Here is a 21,092-nt window from a genome sequence, read left to right on the forward strand (position 1 = left end):
GTTATTCGGAGACGGAGAAGGTTCCATGAAAAGGTTGCGTCTGTTGTGGACGGCTGCCATGACAACGGCCCTGTAGATAAGAACTCTGCACTCAATGGTTGTTTTCCTTAATTTAATTAAAATCTTAAAGGTATTTTTTAAGATAATCAAACCCCATCTTACTAAATCGATGTTTTCCTAGAATTAGATGAGTGGACTACTTAACACAGTAAATTAATATTAGGACAGACAGTATTTGACGATGACTTAATCTAACCAATTCATGTGAAGCCTAATTTACTTATTTTATTTTACTTGCCACTTTGTCATTCAAGAACACACAATCTCATACAACAAAATCAACTGTATAGGCACTTGTTTATGAAGTGGTTGTTCTGAGATGGTCCCTGTGGATTGGGAGGACACCGTTAGTTTGAGACCGCCACCCGACACGCTGGCATGTGGCTGACTGATGTAAGCAGGGCCATCTGCTGAGTGACTTGTGAATAAACGTACACACACACATACACACGTAAAAATGCGCAAACACATACACAAACATACAGATGGACCTACAAGCGAGCAAACGCAGGCATGCTACACACAAACACACACAGACAATCTACAATAATACAGATGGACATACAAAAGCATGCGCACACATGCAAGAATGCACAAACACACACAAATGGGCAAACAAACACACATACAGATGGACACCCACACACACCCAAGCAAGCATGAACAAACACACACACACACACACACACACACACACACACACACACACACACACACACACACACACACACACACACACACACACACACACACACACACACACACACACACAGATACAACGATTTGACTGAAGTCCGAATGGTTTGTATTATTCCAATGTTAAGTGTTAATGGAACAAGGCTCGGGAGGGTGTTCCGTGTCTAGCATAACGCTACCATCTGGTCAGTCCACAAATAGGCCGGAGTCTGGACTCGGCACAGACCTTGAACTCAAGCACAGAGAAACCAAATCTAGATAGACAGGATTGGTAGTGTAGACAGACACCAACACAGAGCATAACAAATCCAAAATGTAGAAAGATGGATACAGAGGACTTTTATGTTTTATGTTTTACAGTCTTCCAGAAACCCGTGGTGGCATTTGTTCAGTGTGAGTCAGGTTCAGAATCAGATGTAGTAAGATAGGGGAGCCTGCATACTACTAATATAAATTCTGGCTCATAATGTGTCTGGGATGTCTAAATATACCACCTCATCCCGCCTGCTCAGAGGATAATTTTATACTTGAATTCAAGTAATCATGTTTCAATGTATAATTATCCTCACTAGGATTGTAATCCTTTAAAGATGGTATTTTATTAACTCCTTCAAACTTAAAACAAGATTAACATTTGTACTAATTCTCATATCTTTATTGGTGATATTAATACAAAATAAGACAGTGTCAAAAACACACAAAATTGTGTGAAAAAAGTGTGAATATTTTTTTCTTTCAAAACCAAATTATCAAAGGAGAATGAAATAAAAACACTTCAAACTACTCCACAAGTATTCTACTGGCAGTAATTCTGCTTTAGCTGATGAAAAAAAGTCAATGCATAAGAAAGAATAAACAAAAAAATAGTAAACGGAGCAGGTTGTCCACACTATTTACAGGAGTAAAAACGATGACAGACATGAGCCTAGGATACTAACAGAACCACCCCACATCCATCCACTGTGCCTGGTTGGCTTCATGTAACCGGGCTTCCCATGAGCCTCTCCTGTCGCAGGGAGACCAATCTCTTCAGCCACAGCTCCTCTGCCTTCTCCTTGTCCATGAATAACTACAGGAGGAGGAGGAGCAGAAGGAGGATGTTCAGAAGGGCAACAGGAAAAAACACAGTTAATAGCTGAGATGTGATCTCTGGGTAACCGAGAAGTCTTCAAGTCTACGTTGCTGAAGTTTCTTATGCAAATGTAAGACAAACTTATACAATCTTATATTATAACAATACCACCCGCCATTGACTTCCATGACATGATGTACAGTTTGAGTCTTGTTGTAAATGATAATGCTTACAACCATGCACGGAGCACGTCTCTCCAGTGATTTTCTTACTCAAATCAACACATGCTACTGAAGTGCTTAAGAGTGGAGCATGGTAAGTTTGATGGACCCTTGTTTTATCGGTTCTAATTGGCTGGTCAGTCTTTGTTCACTTTCCGCCCCCACACCCAGGGTGTGAGGGCGAGGCATGAGATGGGCGTAGGTAGTTCTGGCGGGACAGTCTGATCATGCGCCACAAATAAGAAGACGGTTACCGCGGTCCGGTCTCCCCCGGCTTAGGTTCTGCTCTGTATTGTATATGACCAATGGCTTGAGATATCTGACGACTAATGATGGTTTAGTGCTTCCTGTCGTCAAATGTGGGTATGCTGTATGCATTCAAGGTTTATTTGAATAGGGACAGATACAGAAAAATAGATACGCTTAAGACAGTCATCCGATGTTTGCATCATAGTGTTTTTAGCCTAAGATAATTTACTACAAGTGTCCCCATTTGTCATCTGTGTGTCATTCTTTAAATCCTAAGGCATGGAGCACCCTTAAAGAGTAGAACCATACACCATTTCATGCAATAAATGATTACATCTTTGATGTGAGTGATTTCTGGCAGAATACGGAACTTCCTGTTTGGAGCTGGTCAAGAAAAACTGAAAAAGACAAAAAAAAAGTTAAGAAGCCTGGCCAAGATGCTAATGGAACCCGCACCTGACCCTTGCATGACACAACACACCTAGCAGCGATGATGTATGTCATCAGTTGCACACGCTCACACAACTTTGGAAGGTGGAGTGTGTTTCTGGGCCCAGGGCCTCCGCCACTGAGCCACCACCTCGCGTCCTGGTCCGATTGGGGATGGAAGCATGGCGGCAGGAGTCATTAGATAAAGAAACCAGAATGTCTAATACAGGCTCAACCACATGACTCAATGCTTTATGCCTGGGTGTAAGGCCACCTTAGCTAGAGCTGTGTCAGTGTTATTCTAGCTAGGCCTATCTAGAGCTGTATCAGAAAGCTTAATCTCTCAAGGCCTTACTAGAACTGAATTAGGGTCTCCGATAAACATTCCCCCTTGCCAGTGAGGTAATTACTTTTCCTGTAATATTCCATGTATATATATATACACAGTCTAAGGATATGTAAGACAGGTCCACCACATGAAGGTATAGACCAGGCTGCAAGGCGGCACCTATCTGACTTGTGGACACACAGCGTTGTGAAATGATAACAGGGTTGATCTGCTCGTCCACCGGCAAGAAGCGCTGGGGAGCGACGCTCCGGGACAGAGAAGGAGGGGGAGGAGTGCGGAGGGGGAAAGGCGTGGGGAGGACGCCTCCTCCCGTTCTGTTCATAAGGCGTGGGCTGCTGTCGCGACACGGCGCAGGGCCGCTTTCGTCGTGCTCGTATTGGCAATAATGTGCGTGTAAATACTGTCTTGGTATGCAGATGGCTGCACCCAACCATCCCTCATCCCCACCTCCATACATCCCCCGTCCTCCATTGTTCAGGAGGGGTGGGGCGCTGTGTGTTATCAGTGTGTTCTACAGCGTCTGACTCTAATCTCTGGTAGATCTGCACTGCAAATGTAAGACAAACTTATACAATCTTATATTATAACAATACCACCCGCCATTGACTTCCATGACATGATGTACAGTTTGAGTCTTGTTGTAAATGATAATGCTTACAACCATGCACGGAGCACGTCTCTCCAGTGATTTTCTTACTCAAATCAACACATGCTACTGAAGTGCTTAAGAGTGGAGCATGGTAAGTTTGATGGACCCTTGTTTTATCGGTTCTAATTGGCTGGTCAGTCTTTGTTCACTTTCCGCCCCCACACCCAGGGTGTGAGGGCGAGGCATGAGATGGGCGTAGGTAGTTCTGGCGGGACAGTCTGATCATGCGCCACAAATAAGAAGACGGTTACCGCGGTCCGGTCTCCCCCGGCTTAGGTTCTGCTCTGTATTGTATATGACCAATGGCTTGAGATATCTGACGACTAATGATGGTTTAGTGCTTCCTGTCGTCAAATGTGGGTATGCTGTATGCATTCAAGGTTTATTTGAATAGGGACAGATACAGAAAAATAGATACGCTTAAGACAGTCATCCGATGTTTGCATCATAGTGTTTTTAGCCTAAGATAATTTACTACAAGTGTCCCCATTTGTCATCTGTGTGTCATTCTTTAAATCCTAAGGCATGGAGCACCCTTAAAGAGTAGAACCATACACCATTTCATGCAATAAATGATTACATCTTTGATGTGAGTGATTTCTGGCAGAATACGGAACTTCCTGTTTGGAGCTGGTCAAGAAAAACTGAAAAAGACAAAAAAAAAGTTAAGAAGCCTGGCCAAGATGCTAATGGAACCCGCACCTGACCCTTGCATGACACAACACACCTAGCAGCGATGATGTATGTCATCAGTTGCACACGCTCACACAACTTTGGAAGGTGGAGTGTGTTTCTGGGCCCAGGGCCTCCGCCACTGAGCCACCACCTCGCGTCCTGGTCCGATTGGGGATGGAAGCATGGCGGCAGGAGTCATTAGATAAAGAAACCAGAATGTCTAATACAGGCTCAACCACATGACTCAATGCTTTATGCCTGGGTGTAAGGCCACCTTAGCTAGAGCTGTGTCAGTGTTATTCTAGCTAGGCCTATCTAGAGCTGTATCAGAAAGCTTAATCTCTCAAGGCCTTACTAGAACTGAATTAGGGTCTCCGATAAACATTCCCCCTTGCCAGTGAGGTAATTACTTTTCCTGTAATATTCCATGTATATATATATACACAGTCTAAGGATATGTAAGACAGGTCCACCACATGAAGGTATAGACCAGGCTGCAAGGCGGCACCTATCTGACTTGTGGACACACAGCGTTGTGAAATGATAACAGGGTTGATCTGCTCGTCCACCGGCAAGAAGCGCTGGGGAGCGACGCTCCGGGACAGAGAAGGAGGGGGAGGAGTGCGGAGGGGGAAAGGCGTGGGGAGGACGCCTCCTCCCGTTCTGTTCATAAGGCGTGGGCTGCTGTCGCGACACGGCGCAGGGCCGCTTTCGTCGTGCTCGTATTGGCAATAATGTGCGTGTAAATACTGTCTTGGTATGCAGATGGCTGCACCCAACCATCCCTCATCCCCACCTCCATACATCCCCCGTCCTCCATTGTTCAGGAGGGGTGGGGCGCTGTGTGTTATCAGTGTGTTCTACAGCGTCTGACTCTAATCTCTGGTAGATCTGCACTGGTTGCCTGGTGCTAATGATGCTCTGCATGTGTGTGTGTGTGTGTGTGTGTGTGTGTGTGTGTGTGTGTGTGTGTGTGTGCACGTATGTGTGTGTCTGTGTGTGTGTGTGTGTGTGTGTGTGTGTGTGTGTGTGTGTGTGTGTGTGTGTGTGTGTGTGTGTGTGTGTGTGTGTGTGTGTGTGTGTGTGTGTGTGTGTGTGTCTGTGGGCACGTATGTGTGAGTGTGAGTGCCAGTGTGTGCGTGTATATGAGTGCAAATGTGCACATATGTATGTGTAAATGAGTCTAAATGTGATCGTGTGTGTGTGTGATCGTGTGTGTGGGATGACAGTATCTAGCTGTAGTAATGGGAGTCATCTGTCCTGATTGGAAGTGAGGCTGAGACTGAGGCCCGCCTGGGGCATATTGCTGCCATACATCAGCCTGTCTGAGGGACTGTGCGTGTGTGTGTGTGTGTGTGTGTCGGGAGGGTCTGATCTGCATACATCATGGCCTAACTGAGTTTCCCCTGCGGAGACAGATTACTGGAAAAGGCCTAGGGGCCAATATTGGAGTTTAAAGTTTTCCCCTTCAACACTTCCTGGTTAGGAGAATAATATTCTGCAGAAGGTATCATAACACCAACTCCACTTGGTCGTTCCTCCTCACGGGCTAGGCAGTTCGCCCCAGCTCCTTGTAACGGCTGAGTCCCTGGCTGCCACGGTGGAGCGCATCTCTGTGCAGCCTGGCTTCCTCTGGCTGGGGTACGGAGGTGTTGGGGTACGGGGGTGTTGGGGTACGGGGGTGTTGGGGTACGGGGGTGTTGGCGTGTACACGCGTGTCCGGGGGGAGAGCACTCACGCTTGGGTGCGCCAGGTTGTCCGTGTCGTTGTAGCGTATCGACGTGGGGAGGACAGCCACCTCCACAGGGGCTTCAGAGGGGTCCTCCTGCTTCACCTCGGCTGGCTCCACCTAGAACACCATCCGAACAGACCCATGCAAGAAAACAGAACCTCAAAGTCTCTTACTCACTTATCGATTTTTTTATTCATGAATAAATCCCAACTTCAAAATTACACAGTAAACTATCTAGTAAAAACGGTATTAAGTAATCCATCTTAAAGTTTGTCTTTATTTATAGAAAAACTAATATCTAATAAAATAAGGATGCAAGTACTGCACTTTACCAGCAGGTGGCAGTGCAGGTTCGAGTCTCGCGCTAGAACTTCCAAGCATCAGCTTATTTGCTAAAAGTCAGCTCACAATTCATAGCATTAAAAATACTGTGAAACCGTGAGCAAATGTATTTGATTATACAAGCACAGCAAACTATCTTAAAACTCTATGTGATTATGTAATATGTGTGTGCAAGGGGTTTCACACCAAGAGTGAAATCAGAGCGTCGAGTTAGAAATAAACTGGGATCATGCTTTGGAGGAAAATCTTCTAAATCAGAGCAATATTGTTGAGATGATGCCTTGTCAGTCTAATCGGCACAACATTAGGAAGTAGTTAAAAGGTTTTGGTATCAAGCCATGTGTGAACTGTAGGTCATTCATGTAAAGTTAATGGCAATAGTTATTCTTAATAAAGCACAATAAAGCTTCTCAAGTTATTATTTTCTAAACAATATTTGGCAGGCTTAAAAAGACACTTAAATACATTAATAAATTGCCTCAAATTGGTCGCGTACCAATACATCGGCGATGACTTTGCAATACTTCCGGGTTTCAGGGTACTTTCGATGATCTGGCCATTATGAAAAAGTAATAACCGATAGTGGAACTAAGCATTACAACATTTTACAATGTTACCATTAAAAATTTAACCATGGTTCCAAAGTGAAGCAGTTGCTGAGCAATATCAGCAGAAGCCAAACCGATTATTAAAGTTAACCTTGCTAATTGTCCTGAGGAAATTTGGCCTTCATTAGCATTCAAGCAATAAAAGGACATCAATAAATCGTCAAATTCTAACGTTGATTTCAATAAGACGCCCTTTGAAGCAGAGCACACTGACCTTCTCCCTGCTCTGATGACTTTCACTCACAACAGAAGAACATCCTTTTCATCCCCAAATTATTTCTGACCTTCGCATGACTGGAAACTCAGACGGGAAGCCCTTGTGAGGCACAGGCCGGCGCTGTGGCGCGGCCCGACGTGGTTTAACCTGCCAGGCTTTAACCCAAACAGTTAGCCACTTAGTGTCTCCTGCGGCTGGCTGGGCCCTGACCCGGGGCACACTCACTGACATTTGCACTAAAACTCTGCGGTCGGAAGCTGGAATCTGGTGCCTTTGTCTCTACGACAAGGGAGCCAGGAGCCTCCATAAATCTAATTCCTGCCTCTTCGGCGGTACGGGGGCATTTCAATAATGACTTTTGTGTTCAGCCTGCATCTGCAAAACCACACAAACCAGGGCGGGAGACTGGGGGTCGGTGGGGTGGGGGGTAAAACAGAGGGATGGAAAGGTGGGAGAGAGAGAGAGACAGAGAGAGGAGAGGGGGAGAAATAGACAACGGCTGTTGCTTTTGTGTGGGCCCTGTTGCTCTGGAGGCGGTGGACCGTGGCACGTCAGATGAATCCGTCTCCATGCGGAAACAAACGGCATTGAATGGGAATGTTTGATTTGGTCTGGGCCGTCTCCGGACAGACGGCACCACTGCGGCGCAGGGGGTGGAAAAATTCAATAAGAGCACAGAGTGAAAAGAGAGAAAGAGTGAGAGAGATAGAGAGCAGGGGACACAGAGAGAGAGAGAGAGAGAGAGAGAGAGAGAGAGAGAGAGAGAGAGAGAGAGAGAGAGAGAGAGAGAGAGAGAGAGAGAGAGAGAGAGAGAGAGAGAGAGAGAGAGCGAGAGAGAGAGAGAGAGCACACGCACCTTTATGTCGTCCCTGGATGATTTGAAAGCCTGAGGAACAAAGGAATCACTCTCGATGGCCTCAATGTCCTTTATCCTTCTCACTTGCTCCTCCAGAGACGTCCCCTCTGAAACACAGGACCACCGGGGAGACGTTACGCACAATACACACACACACGCACACACACAGAATACAAACACACACACCTGCATGTGTGTAGATGCACGCAGGCGCACATTCACACGCACATCTGCATTTGTGTGCAGGCCCGCAGACACACTGACGCACACACACACACACACACACACACACACACACACACACACACACACACACACACACACACACACACGTGTGCATGCAAGCAGTTGCACACACACACACACACACACACACACACACACACACACACACACACACACACACACACACACACACACACACACACACACACACACACACACACACACACACACACAGACACACTGATCGAACACCATACCCTGTCATGTTAAAAAAGAGATGAACCTCACTGTGAAGTGGGTTTCACTGACTTGGTTTACAGTACGTTATGTCTCTACAGTAATTCCCGCTGACACATGAGATACACAATGTCTCTTATTTAGCTGTTTTAATCCGGGCTTCCACGACGAGAGCCGGGGCTAGGCGATGGGGACGGGGGCCACGTCAGAGGCAGTGACAATCAAGCGAACAAGGCATCATCCAATCAGTGAGAAGGCTGGAGAGATAAAGTATGATAACAAATCCAAATATACACACACTCGATACAATGCATTTCATCCATTAGGATAACAAAAACGGCATTATGTTTAATGGAGTTTCCATGCAATTGAAAGAGTTGCCCCCCCCCCCCGGTTTGTACAGCCCAACAAAAAGCTGGGGAACGTCTGAAACCAATTATATCTGGATAGGAATGAACTCTTGAAAAAAAATTATGGAAAAGAAAAAACTCCAGAAAAGCAAGATCGGTGTATATCTGAAAAGTTAGCAAAAATAAATAAATAAGAAAGACAAAAAAAAATAGACAAAAGTCTGAATGCTCCCATTATTTCACGCCTGTCAATCTCCACCTCTCCCCTTGATCAGTCAATATTCATCTCTCCCAGCGTCTTCCATCCATCCTCTCCTGCACTCAATCTCCCTGTCATACAGCCGCTCCACTCCACTCATGTAGCCTGTGTCACGAAAGCACACGCACACACACACACACACACACACACACACACACACACACACACACCGCGTGTGCGACGCCACGCAATGGCGTTCCGTCACAGGACTTTCCGCCTCCCCGCCGCGTTGAGCCTCCTACATGCTTTAAGAGGTGTCGATGCGTCCCACACGGGCACACAGGCACACGTGGGCAGAGGGACGCGCACACGCGCTAATGAGTGGTTGAGAAAGGAGCTACGTTTGGTCCTTGTGCACAGAGAGAACAGAAGGGGCCCCAAAAAAAGAAGGAGGAAGCGGGCCGGCGCGGCACAGATGTGTGCGCACACGGACACACACAAATGCACGGACACACACAAATGCACAGCCACACACAGACGCCGCTGCAGTTGAAACTAATAGCGAGAATTAATTTGATACATTAGCATCCACAGAGATGCTGTCACAACAGATCTTCATGCCACTGATGTTTAATGAATAAATGAATATTTGTTCCACTTTCCATTTGGTTACCACTGGCAGCAAGGTAACGCATGCTTGAAAAGGTGCACACACACACACACACACACACACACACACACACACACACACACACACACACACACACACACACACACACACACACACACACACACACACACACACACACACACACACGCACACCATCGCATCTGGAAGCTCTGTTCATAACATCTCAAAAGGAGCCTTTGATTCATATTTAGTACAGACTGTACACCTGAGTGAGGAGTGGCTGCGGGACGGACCACCAGCGTGTGTCAGGCGGCGGCTGGGAGACCACCGGAGCAGAGGAGAGGCTTAACCCCGCCCCTTACCTTACCCTGGCCCCCAGAATACCAGTCTGGGCACCAGACCCGGGCACTGTCCTTCACCTCACCATCAAGAGGTTTGAAGGGTCTACGTACGAACCGCGTGGGGGACACACAACATAGACAGAACTAAAACGTAGAAACATAAGCCCCAACAGAGGTACAGAGACTCGTTGAAGAATGTTAGCATTTATTTTGCTGCATGACCTCGTATCTAATGCTATTTGACGGACTGGAAGGCTCTTCAGTTGAGCCACCTGCCCGGAGAAGGAACGAAACGTACACGCCTGCACACGCAAACACACGCTCACTCTCACACTCACACACAGACACACACGAGGGCCCCTCCCCGGCCGTATCTTCCCCCCGCTACGGATCGTCCGCAGCGGTGCTGTCCGCGCGCGTGTGCGCGCACCGCGAGGAATCCATTAAGTCCTGGGACTTTTTGACAAACACATTATCGGTAGATAAAATGACTTCCATATGCTGTTTGTCAGATGTCAGCGGGAACAGATATGTATTTCATGAGAAAATCAAAAATAATGGACTTTGAGAGAGGGCCCGGGCGAGCGGGCGGGCAGACAAAAATCAATACCCTCGCCGGACGGGCGCACTCTCCGCTGGCCGGCGAGGTCAAAGTTGATATTTAATATCGACACATTATCTGGCAAATTATTTAGCCGGTCGACTCAATTGTCACCACATTAGGCCGGGCTTCTCTGTCAGCGGAGCGGGGGAGGAAGACCGGGCATGGGATGGCAGAGAGGGAAAGACAAGACACAGAAATAGACACGCAAACTTATTGTTGCCCTGAGTGCAGTGTCTTAACTCTGAGGAGTGGGGGGGGGGGGGGGGGGGGGGTTATTTCCATCCACCCTTAAGTACTTAAGCGCACAGCTCCATTACCACATCTTCCAGGATATGGGATCCATCCAATCAATAGATGCCAGTCTGTTTATATCTGCGCATAATTATAATGGATTGCAAATTATTCGGTGCGCCCGTGTGCCAAAAAAAGAGATGCGCGCGTGTGTGTGTGTGTGCATTCGCTCCGTGTGTGTGTTAGTGTGTGTGTGTGTGTGTGTGTGTGTTTGTGTGTGTGCATATACAAGTGTGTGTCTTACCTGTCTTGTGTAAGCATTACAGGGGCGAGTGAAAAAAGTAGATGGAGCAAGAGAGAAAACTTGCCCACAAACTCATTACCAAAATTAGTTAGACAGACAGACAGCCGCACTGATGAGTCGCGGGGAATCAATCGGCTATTGTCCCGTCTAAATAGTTGTTTATCCACCTCATTGATTAAGACTGGAACCGAGAGGGAGAAAATCAAACCAGCCAATAATAGCAGGTTTCCTCAGCTCGTCTCAATCGGCCTTGCGAGATTCAGACAGAGAGAGGGAGGGAGGGAGAGAGAGGGGGAGAGGGAGAGAGAGAAAGAGAGCGAGAAAGCATGAAAGAGGAAGAGACTGGGAGCATGATGCAGTACGTCTCACCGCTACCAGAGGGCGCTGTTCAACAACACATCAACAGCGACCAGTGGACCAGCCCGCGGCTGCCTTGCCTTTGTAAACTTGACTTTGGTCCACAGTTTGTCAATCAGGGACCAGCGGCGATGAATATTTCGCTGCCACTGATTAATTCCAGTAATTGAGTGCAGTACCCCGCCAGCTAAATTACCACAGCCCTTTTTGGTCTGGAAAACACACACACAAACACATACAGACACACACGCATACAGACACATGCACACAAACACACACACAAGCACAGACACACAAGCACACACACAGGGAAAATTAAGGGTTGTGCCACAGAGGTTGCACGCAAATTATGCCACAATTTTCAACATAGCATTTGAATTATATTGCAAACAAGGGCTAAAAGGGGGATTTAATGAATGTGTTAAGAGGCAAACAGCACTACAGCAAAGAGGAAAGGGCACGCGGACACGCCGGATCTATAGTGGGAGGTGTAATTGAGGCAAAGTAAGTTCTCAGGACATAGTCGGGACACGGGGGGGCGTCATTAAAAGGTCACTGCCACATTAATCTAGACGCGACCAAATCAATGTAAATACGTTTCTCCATCGAGGTGATACCCAGAAGAACATCACGGTTTTCATTCATTTTTCACCTTTTCATTCATTTAGATGCTCCCACCTATTATTTGTGGATAGCTTTGTGAAGGCTTCGGTTAACATAACGTCCTTTATGGTGAAACAGCACCAAGGACAACAGATAAGGATGAACACTGTGTGAACATGCAAATCCATTTAATCCTCTGTACACTCCTGCAGCCGAACCACTGTAGGTCCTGACACACACACACACACACACACCCTTGCTTGCTTGCGCGCATGCACACACACGCACACACACACGCACACACACACACACGGCCGGTGTCCTGGGTTTCAATCACGAGCCGTGCCCTCGCTGCCCTCCCCCACGCCACACTAAAGACGTGTAATTCAATGCTCCATTTAAAGCCGTCTCGGTGGAGATTTTCTGCCTCCTAATTGATAGAAATTAAGCCATTAATCAAGCCACAAGCCATCATTCAAGCCGGAGAAGATGAATACAAACTTTCATAATAACCACCTTCCCCATTTTAGCCCTCATTAGCATTAATTTTTAATGCAATTATGCTATTCTTTTACGCCAAGCTCATAAATTACCGCTCTTTTGTTGCCGGCTGGCCTTGTAAAATCCAAAGTAATGCTTTGTACTGTGATCTTTAAGGCAATTACTGGCATCTCCACTCTTTTATCTGCTTGCATTTCCAATAACCTTCTCTCTAATGATTTATCTCCGCTGCCCCCTTCAGCCCATCCCAGCGCCCAAACAACACTTTAGAACTACCTCACCACTGCTACCCTCCCTGCATGGGCAGCCCACCCCACACACACGCCTACGCCAGCCCTCAGCCCCCAGCCGTTGCTCGCCTGTATCACTCTCTGTCTCTACTGGCCTGTATCACTCTTTCTACTGGCCCGCCCCTCTTTCTGGCTCTATTGCCTGTAGTCCTCTCTCTACTGGTCGTATCACTCTCTGTCTACTGGCCCGTATCACTCTCTCTACTGGCCTGTATCACTCTTTCTACTGGCCCGCCCCTCTTTCTGGCTCTATTGCCTGTAGTCCTCTCTCTACTGGTCGTATCACTCTCTGTCTCTACTGGCCAGTATCACTCACTCTACTGGCCCGTATCACTCTGTCTAGTGGCCCACCCCTCTCTCTGGCTCTATTGCCTGTAGTCCTCTCTCTACTGGCCCGTATCACTCTCTCTACTGGCCCGTATCACTCTCTCTACTGGCCCGTATCACTCTCAACTGACCTCTCACTACTGGCCCGTATCACTCTCTCTACTGGCCCGTATCACTCTCCTGCTGTACTGGCCCGTATCACTCTCAACTGACCTCCCTCTACTGGTGCGTATCACTCTCTCTACTGGCCAGTATCACTCTCTCTACTGGCCCGTATCACTCTCAACTGACCTCTCTCTACTGGTGCGTATCACTCTCTCTACTGGCCCGTATCACTCTCTCTACTGGCCTGTATCACTCTCAACTGACCTCTCTCTACTGGTGCGTATCACTCTCTCTACTGGCCCGTAGCACTCTCAACTGACCTCTCTCTACTGGTGCGTATCACTCTCTCTACTGGCTGTATCACTCTCAACTGACCTCTCTCTACCGGTGCGTATCACTCTCTCTACTGGCCCGTATCACTCATGCCTGTCTCTGTATTGGACCCTATCACATTTTCTCCATATACTGGCCCGTACCACTCTCTCACTCTACTGGCCGCACATGAAACACACACACACACACCCACACATCGTCTCATTGAGAGCATTTTCCCACTAGCACTTAATTAGTGTTAACCATATGTACCAGTTCAATGGTGACACCTGAGGATGTGCAGCACTCCCCCTATATCTAGTGGAGCTCCACTGTGAGGCTGTTGGCTTTAACTTATCAAATCCCTGAGCTCCCCCACACACACACACACACACACACACACACACACACACACACACACACACACACACACACACACACACACACACACACACACACACACACACACACACACACACACACACACACACACACTCCTAACAACAAACTTTGGTTGCCAGGGGCAGTGGTGGGCTCTGGTTGGACTGTGTTGTCAGTAGCAACATCCCAGCTGCAGCCGTCTATCCAGACCTGAGACTCGGGGCCTAAACAACGGGCTGAGACACATGCCTATAACTAAACAAGAGACACATAGCAGTGGTTACTTATTAAACATCCAAGTGATCACACTGCATCACCTGGAGGATAACAGATTTATTTTGTTCAGCGGATGTCGGAATAAAAAACAAATAGTCCAGGATTTATTTCTAGCTAATAAGGAAGTCAAAAAAAAAGCATAGCCTTCAGCCAGTTGTTATTTTATGTTTCTACAGAAGGTCTTCACTGAGATACGCATTTCCATGTTCGCCAAATCGAGCCCTTGTTGCAAGGTCAGGACAGAGAGCAGCAGAGAGACCGGCAGAAGCCCCCCCTGGCAGACCCAAGACATGCTATTAAGGACCTGCCTGGTGCAGACCTTGGCCAGGTAATAGTTTCAGACTGCATTGATTAGCGCTCGCTGACAGCCTCCCCTTGCTAGCCCTGGAAAACGCATCAAGTGGCTAATGAGCAGCTATTAGGCCCATTGATTAGCTGATTTCAATTGATAGCTAGCAGGCCAAAGCTGCACGTCAATATTTGCATATCTTATACCCTGCAACTGCCGGCGTTGACAAATGAGATCTGGATGAGGGGAAGGAAAGGGGGGGGACGGAGATGAGAGCGAAGGAGCATGAAGGAACAGGGAGGGGTAAAGCAGCGGCGAGGGGGGAAATCAAACAAACAAATAAACACAATGACGCTACTGAGTAGCAGAGGAACGGAGGCCGGAGGAGCTCATAACAGAGGACCACATGGAAGGCCTTCGTGTGTTTAATGTGTTTGGTGGCAGAGTGTATCCAAGCGGGCCATCAGGTGTGTGTGGGTCATTTGCTGCCACTCCCCGTGACGCGCGACGCGGGCGTGTGCTGATGAGCGGTGGGCTAGCACGCCGGTGTGGGGGTCAAGGTGTCACACACACACACACACACACACACACACACGCACACACACACGGAATCCAAGACATAGTGACAGGCTGGGCCAGATGTCCCGGGTGTGTCCCCGAGGAGTGTGCGTGCATGTGTGTATGTTGTGTGTGTGTTTCCGCATGCGTATGCAAGTGAGTGGAAGGACTGAGAAAGAGTGTGTGTGTGTGTGTGTGTGTGTGTGGGTGTATAGGAAAGGGGGGGGGGGGGGCAGTGACACAGCAGGTGGCTAAGCTAGTCTAATGATGCCAGAGCATCACAGGGCTCCCTTGGGACCATGCGCACAAATACAGACAGCCAGACACACACACACACACACACACACACAGGGCATTTCCCCCAACCCCCCCATACACACGCCCACCCAAAATGATAAAAACACCGTAAAACATGGCCTCCACGCGGCCTGCCTCCCTCCACCGTACACACGTGTGTGCTAAGTGAGCTCCCAGGGTGACGACCACTGTTATCCCCGTGGCGACGGGTCTCTGCGGAGCCTCCTGTTATTCTGATCAGGGGCCCGTCACTGACACTGAGGGGCCCCCCTTGACGACCTCATACATCACAACCCTGACAATAATAATGCAAAAAAGCTCTGGATAAAGAAGACCGGTGCACTCAAACACCAGTGTTGGGACGTGTGCGTGTGCATGTGTGTGTGTGTCCGTCTCCCCCCCTCGGCCAGTGTCTTCCGTCCTCTGGTGTTTTGTCTCTAGCCGCATGTCTTTCCACCGATAGGATCTGTGGCTTCTCAGTCAATAAGAGTCTAAATGATGAATTAATGACCTAAACAGTCCAGCAGGACATGGCAGCCACGCGCTGTGGTGTGTGTTCTCCCTCTCTCTCCCCCTCCACCTCTCTCTCTACCTCTCTCTCTCCCTCTCCCTCTCCCCCTCTTTCTCTACCTCTCCCTCTCCCCCTCTATCTACCTCTATGTTGCTTGCCACTACATTTCAATCCAAGCCCTTGTTAATGCTCTTTTGCTTAAGATGTCCAGAGTAGAATGATGCCATGATGAAGTATAGGACAGTTTCCTGCATATCATAGAGCCGCCACTGATTTTATACACTTATCCCAGGAAAGATGCAATAATGAAAACACATCGGTTTGGAAGAACATCATACAGCACCATATACAAGTGTGTAAGGGGTGTGTGTGTGTGTGTGTGTGTGTGTGTGTGTGTGTGTGTGTGTGTGTGTGTGTGTGTGTGTGTGTGTGTGTGTGTGTGTGTGTGTGTGATTGGAGTGTTAGCAGACGTTCAGTGCCTGGGCAGCATCAGAGCATGTCGTTAAGAATGAAGCTTTCACAGGCTGAGTGCTGATGTCGTTATGATCACGGGTGTGTGTGTGTGTGTGTGTGTGTGTGTGTGTGTGTGTGTGTGTGTGTGTGTGTGTGTGTGTGTGTGTGTGTGTGTGTGTGTAAGTGGCTACATTCTCAAATGCTTTCCATTTGGGTCCATGCAACACGTGTCGGGTAGGATTTCACATACAGTATACTAAGGTTGATAGGTAAAAAAAAAAAGCTGGCTCCCCATTGCTTTCAATCTCTAAAGTTCACTCTGGGTTTTATGGTGATTAAACTACTAATTCACTACGCATTTACCATTGAGCGTGGTCGGCTCTCCATCAAAGTCAACATATGCAAACATCAATACAATTTAGTTAATACGCGACTTTGAGACTTAACATGCACAGTTTAGTAAGGTGCAATAAAGCAACAGTCTATATACTTTGTCAGAGTGCCTTAATACGCTGTGTGCGTGTGTGTGTACTTGTGCATGTGCATGTGTGTTTGAAAGGACGTGTGTGTGTGTTAAGAGCAGGAAAGTGCAGTGGTCTCAGTTTTCCTGCACGGCTGGTCAGCAGCTCTTTTATGAACAACTCAGTAATTAGACAAACACAAACTAATTACTTAATTGGAGCAGGGGCCTTTGAAATGAAAATTGATGCAGTCAGAATCCAGGAAAAGGTCCCGGCCATGCGCGCGCGCGCACACACACACACACACACACACACACACACACACACACACACACACACACACACACACACACACACACACACACACACACACACACACACACACACACACACACACACACACACACACACACACACACACACACACAATAGACAAAGCAAACACAGAATTTCAAGCACATACACACAGACACCTGACCAATAGCATTGTTGACATGTAGTCATCAACCTCTCATAGTATGTCAGAAAGTGATTTTACAGTATTTTGTTAAGAATTAGCAGAGAGAGAGAGAAAGAGAGCGAGCAAGCAATAGAGAGACCCGAGAGAGAGAGCCGAGAGAGTGCCGAGAGAAAGAGAGAGAGCCGAGAGAGAGCCGAGAGAGAGAGAGAGAGAGCCGAGAAAGAGAGAGAGCTGAGAGAGAGAGCCGAGAGAAAGAGAGAGAGCCGAGAGAGAAAGAGAGCGAGCCGAGAGAGAGCGAGAGCGAGATAACGAGAGAGAGACTTGATTGTCTAAAGCAAAAAGGTCAATTTGAATGTATGTGCGTGCATCTTTGTGTGTGCGCGCATGTGTGCGTGGGCCTGCTAGTATGTCTTAGTAGTAATTAATTGGGCAAATGCTTCCACCCCTGCTCTCCTGACCTCGGTCATAGTGTAGTAATTGGAATACAGTGTAATATATTAACCTTCTTCTGCACCACTCCACTCCGCCTCGATGAGAGCCAACATTAGCATCAACACAGACCACTGAATTTCACCAGCACCAACAGCCCCACCCCCACCCCCACCACACTAAACACATATACTAAAGGTCTGTTAAAGTCATTACGGTTTCATTTGAGTTATGTCAAAAGTATTTTGCTCACCGAATAATGCCGATGTTAGGGGAGCGCCATCGCTCAATGTGCTTGTGTCACAAAAATGTGTGTGTGTGTGTGTGCAGGTTTTGGCGGACCATGTGGTGACCCTTGCACCCCATGTGTCACTGACAGTCACCCTATACCATCCCTGGTAGCCTTAACCTCCAGCACCACAACCCCCCCACCCAGCACCCCCAATGCCCTCCTCATCTGGGACCAGCGGGCCTGACTTGATGAGGTGTGAATGAGCCCACCCACAGGCACACAGGTACACACACACACACACACTCCGTCTCCACCTTTTATTGACACACCCACTCCAAACCAATATAGCCTACAAATAACCCAAATTAATACCAAACTAAATACCAGAATCCTATCCTATTCTGAAAAAGTATTAGATATCAAAGAATGTGCAGTGGATGTGTATCTGTAGGCGGCGGTGACGATGCAGTCAAAATATCATTAGCAGGGAGCCTTTTGACTCTGGTGTTGTCTGATGACAAACCTGCGGCCACATGGCTGCAGCCACCCAGGCAGCCGGCTCTGTGACCTGCCCAGGCATTCTGTGGGTGTGTCTCCTCGGGACAGTCTGACCACCCACTCAGGCCCCACGGAGGGGACTACGGACATGCAGATTGTGTCTAGACATACGCACGGCCGTGTGTGCGTGTGTGTGTGTGTGCGTGTCTGGGCATGTGTTCCCACTGGTGTTTTTAATCTAGCTTTAATGTCTTGCTAAAAGGGTTGCGCTGAATGACGTATTTAAAGCAAAAGGGGTGACATTTGCTTTTACTTTACTTATTAATTCTTTCTTTGGTTCATTGGGAAATAATGAAACATTGCATGGCTTCATGATGTATGACCCAACTGTACAATAAACATATGACTGTGAAATTAAATAAAAGAGAAAAGGCAAACATTTTCTACTTGGTTTGAAAAAGCAACAGTTGTTATCAAATAGTGAGCATGTCATGTTCTTGTGTGAACCACCTGTTATAGCCTGAATTCGAACAGTATCTGATATAAAAAATAAAAGCATTTTGAGTGTTTTAATGAGGCACGTCCTTTTATGAAGTGCGTAACACACACCGTGGCGTTTAAATATCTGAGTAGCATAACCCTCTCTTGGGGTTTATGCCATCAACGTCAACCGCTGTCCGGACTGAGCACCATACATTCCACACACCTCGTGGCCGGTGTCCCCTGGTGGTGACGTCGTAGAGTACACCGACAGGCACGGCGACATCTCAAAGAGGCAGATCACAAATCGGTTGGTTGAGACTGACAAAACAGGTTTTCTCAAAATTAAGCTCTTATTTTAGTCACAGTGATAAATCACATGTAACCAGGTACATTTTTATTTTATTGTTTTTGATTTGGGGTTCAATGACCCCATAAATATTCACCAATCACCGAATGCAGAATTGACTATGCAACGGTATTTTCCCAAACCCAGTTAGTGCCCGTCTTCACCCCCACCACTAGAGGCTATATCCGATGAATGTAAAGCCGGTGGGACCATAGATCAGCCCGGCGACCCCGGCCCTCACAGGACTGCTGAACGCACAGGGCTGCACTGGCAGCAGGTTAATTGATAAGGGTGGACCTGGGAAACGATTACCGATCGCTGGGAGTACGAGCGCGCTGTCAATCATCCGTCCACTTGACCCCCGGCGGCGTGCACGCACGTCTCTGTAATCCAGCCCATCGACAAGAAGATATCTTTTATTTTATTTATTTGTATTTTTTTTGCTCCGCTGCCATAAAAGCGAACAAATCGTTTGCGTATAAACGAGAGAGGGTTCTCTACTAACGTTTCCGGGTCTCCCCCCCGGTGCAGTGACAGCTCCGACGGGGGCCCCACGGGGCCCACGTCAGCATCCCATTACTCCGGGACAACACTGGGGGTCGCAGGTCAGGCTGGTGGTGGCGGGGGAGACGGGGAAGGGACCCGCCCCCCGCTCCGTGGCAGGGGGGGGGGGGCTGGGACGCTGGCGACTGGGACATGAGGTCACCTAATCACCCTGGCGAGCGGTGGCGGGGGGGGGGGGGAGGAGGGGGGGGGAGGGGCTGGGCAGGAGGGGGGGGAGGGGGTGTGTGGGGGAAGGGGGGGGGAATCAACTTTAAATTTGCGGGGATGAAAAATCAATAAAGTGGTAATTGCTTGGCTTATCACTGTGCAATGAAACAAATTGGGGAGGGGGAGGGCGGGGCGGGGGGAGCGCTTTCTTGGCCCGACGGAGCGGCGAGCGCTAGCACAGCGCGACAAGACTCTGGGCTTCAGTGGGCCAGAGAGAGAGAGAGAGAGAGAGAGAGAGAGAGAGAGAGAGAGAGAGGTCTCCTAGTGATAATTAAATCTTCTCACCCTGATTTTCTGCCAGATTTATTTCCCCAGGGCCAATAACTCTGATTCAGTGCTTACAAGCCAGGCATAACTAATCATTTCAACGTGGAAGGAACCACAAACCTGAATGAACAGAGAGGAAAAAATAAGACTACAAAAAGGAGGGGGGGGGGGGGGGGTGCCGACAGAGACTTGGTGGCACAATTCATCTGTAAATCAATCATTATTTAGGCAAGGAGGCAAAATTAAGAAATGTGGAGTGAACTATAATTCTTTAGAGCCGTTTAAAAGAGACAAGGAAAAAGTGGCAAAGTTAATCTCTCTCTCTCTCTCTCTCTCTCTCTCTCTCTCTCTCCTCTCTCTCTCTCTCTCCACTCTCTTCTCCTCCTCTCTCTCTCTCCTCTCTCTCTCTCTCTCTCTCTCTCTCTCTCTCTCTCTCTCTCTCTCCCTCCCTCCCTCCCCCTCCCTCCCCTCCCTCCCTCCCTCCCTCCCTCTCTCTCTCGCTCTCTCTCTCTCTCTCTCTCTCTCCTCTCTCTCTCTCTCTCTCTCCCTCTCTCTCTCTCCTCCCTCTCTCTCTCTCTCCTCCTCTCTCTCTCTCAGTCTCTTCTCTC

At 48.0% G+C, this 21,092-nt stretch overlaps 1 protein-coding gene across 1 annotated transcript in view; it reads right to left on the bottom strand.

Annotated features, from left to right (window-relative positions):
* Positions 1–1,062: 1,062 nt before the first annotated feature.
* The window catches only part of rsrc1 (arginine/serine-rich coiled-coil 1), a 98,320-nt gene continuing 78,290 nt past the window's right edge, over positions 1,063–21,092 (bottom strand). The window contains exons 7-11 of the mRNA XM_056610815.1: positions 10,437–10,440; positions 10,165–10,241; positions 8,156–8,262; positions 6,139–6,249; positions 1,063–1,825 (exon numbers count right to left, since the gene is read on the bottom strand). Coding sequence (XP_056466790.1) covers positions 1,733–1,825; positions 6,139–6,249; positions 8,156–8,262; positions 10,165–10,241; positions 10,437–10,440 — 392 coding nt within the window. The 3' untranslated portion in view covers positions 1,063–1,732. The remainder of the gene's footprint in view (positions 1,826–6,138; positions 6,250–8,155; positions 8,263–10,164; positions 10,242–10,436; positions 10,441–21,092) is intronic.

This window comes from Gadus chalcogrammus, chromosome 16 (assembly GCF_026213295.1).
Source record: "Gadus chalcogrammus isolate NIFS_2021 chromosome 16, NIFS_Gcha_1.0, whole genome shotgun sequence".
Lineage (NCBI taxonomy): Eukaryota > Metazoa > Chordata > Actinopteri > Gadiformes > Gadidae > Gadus > Gadus chalcogrammus.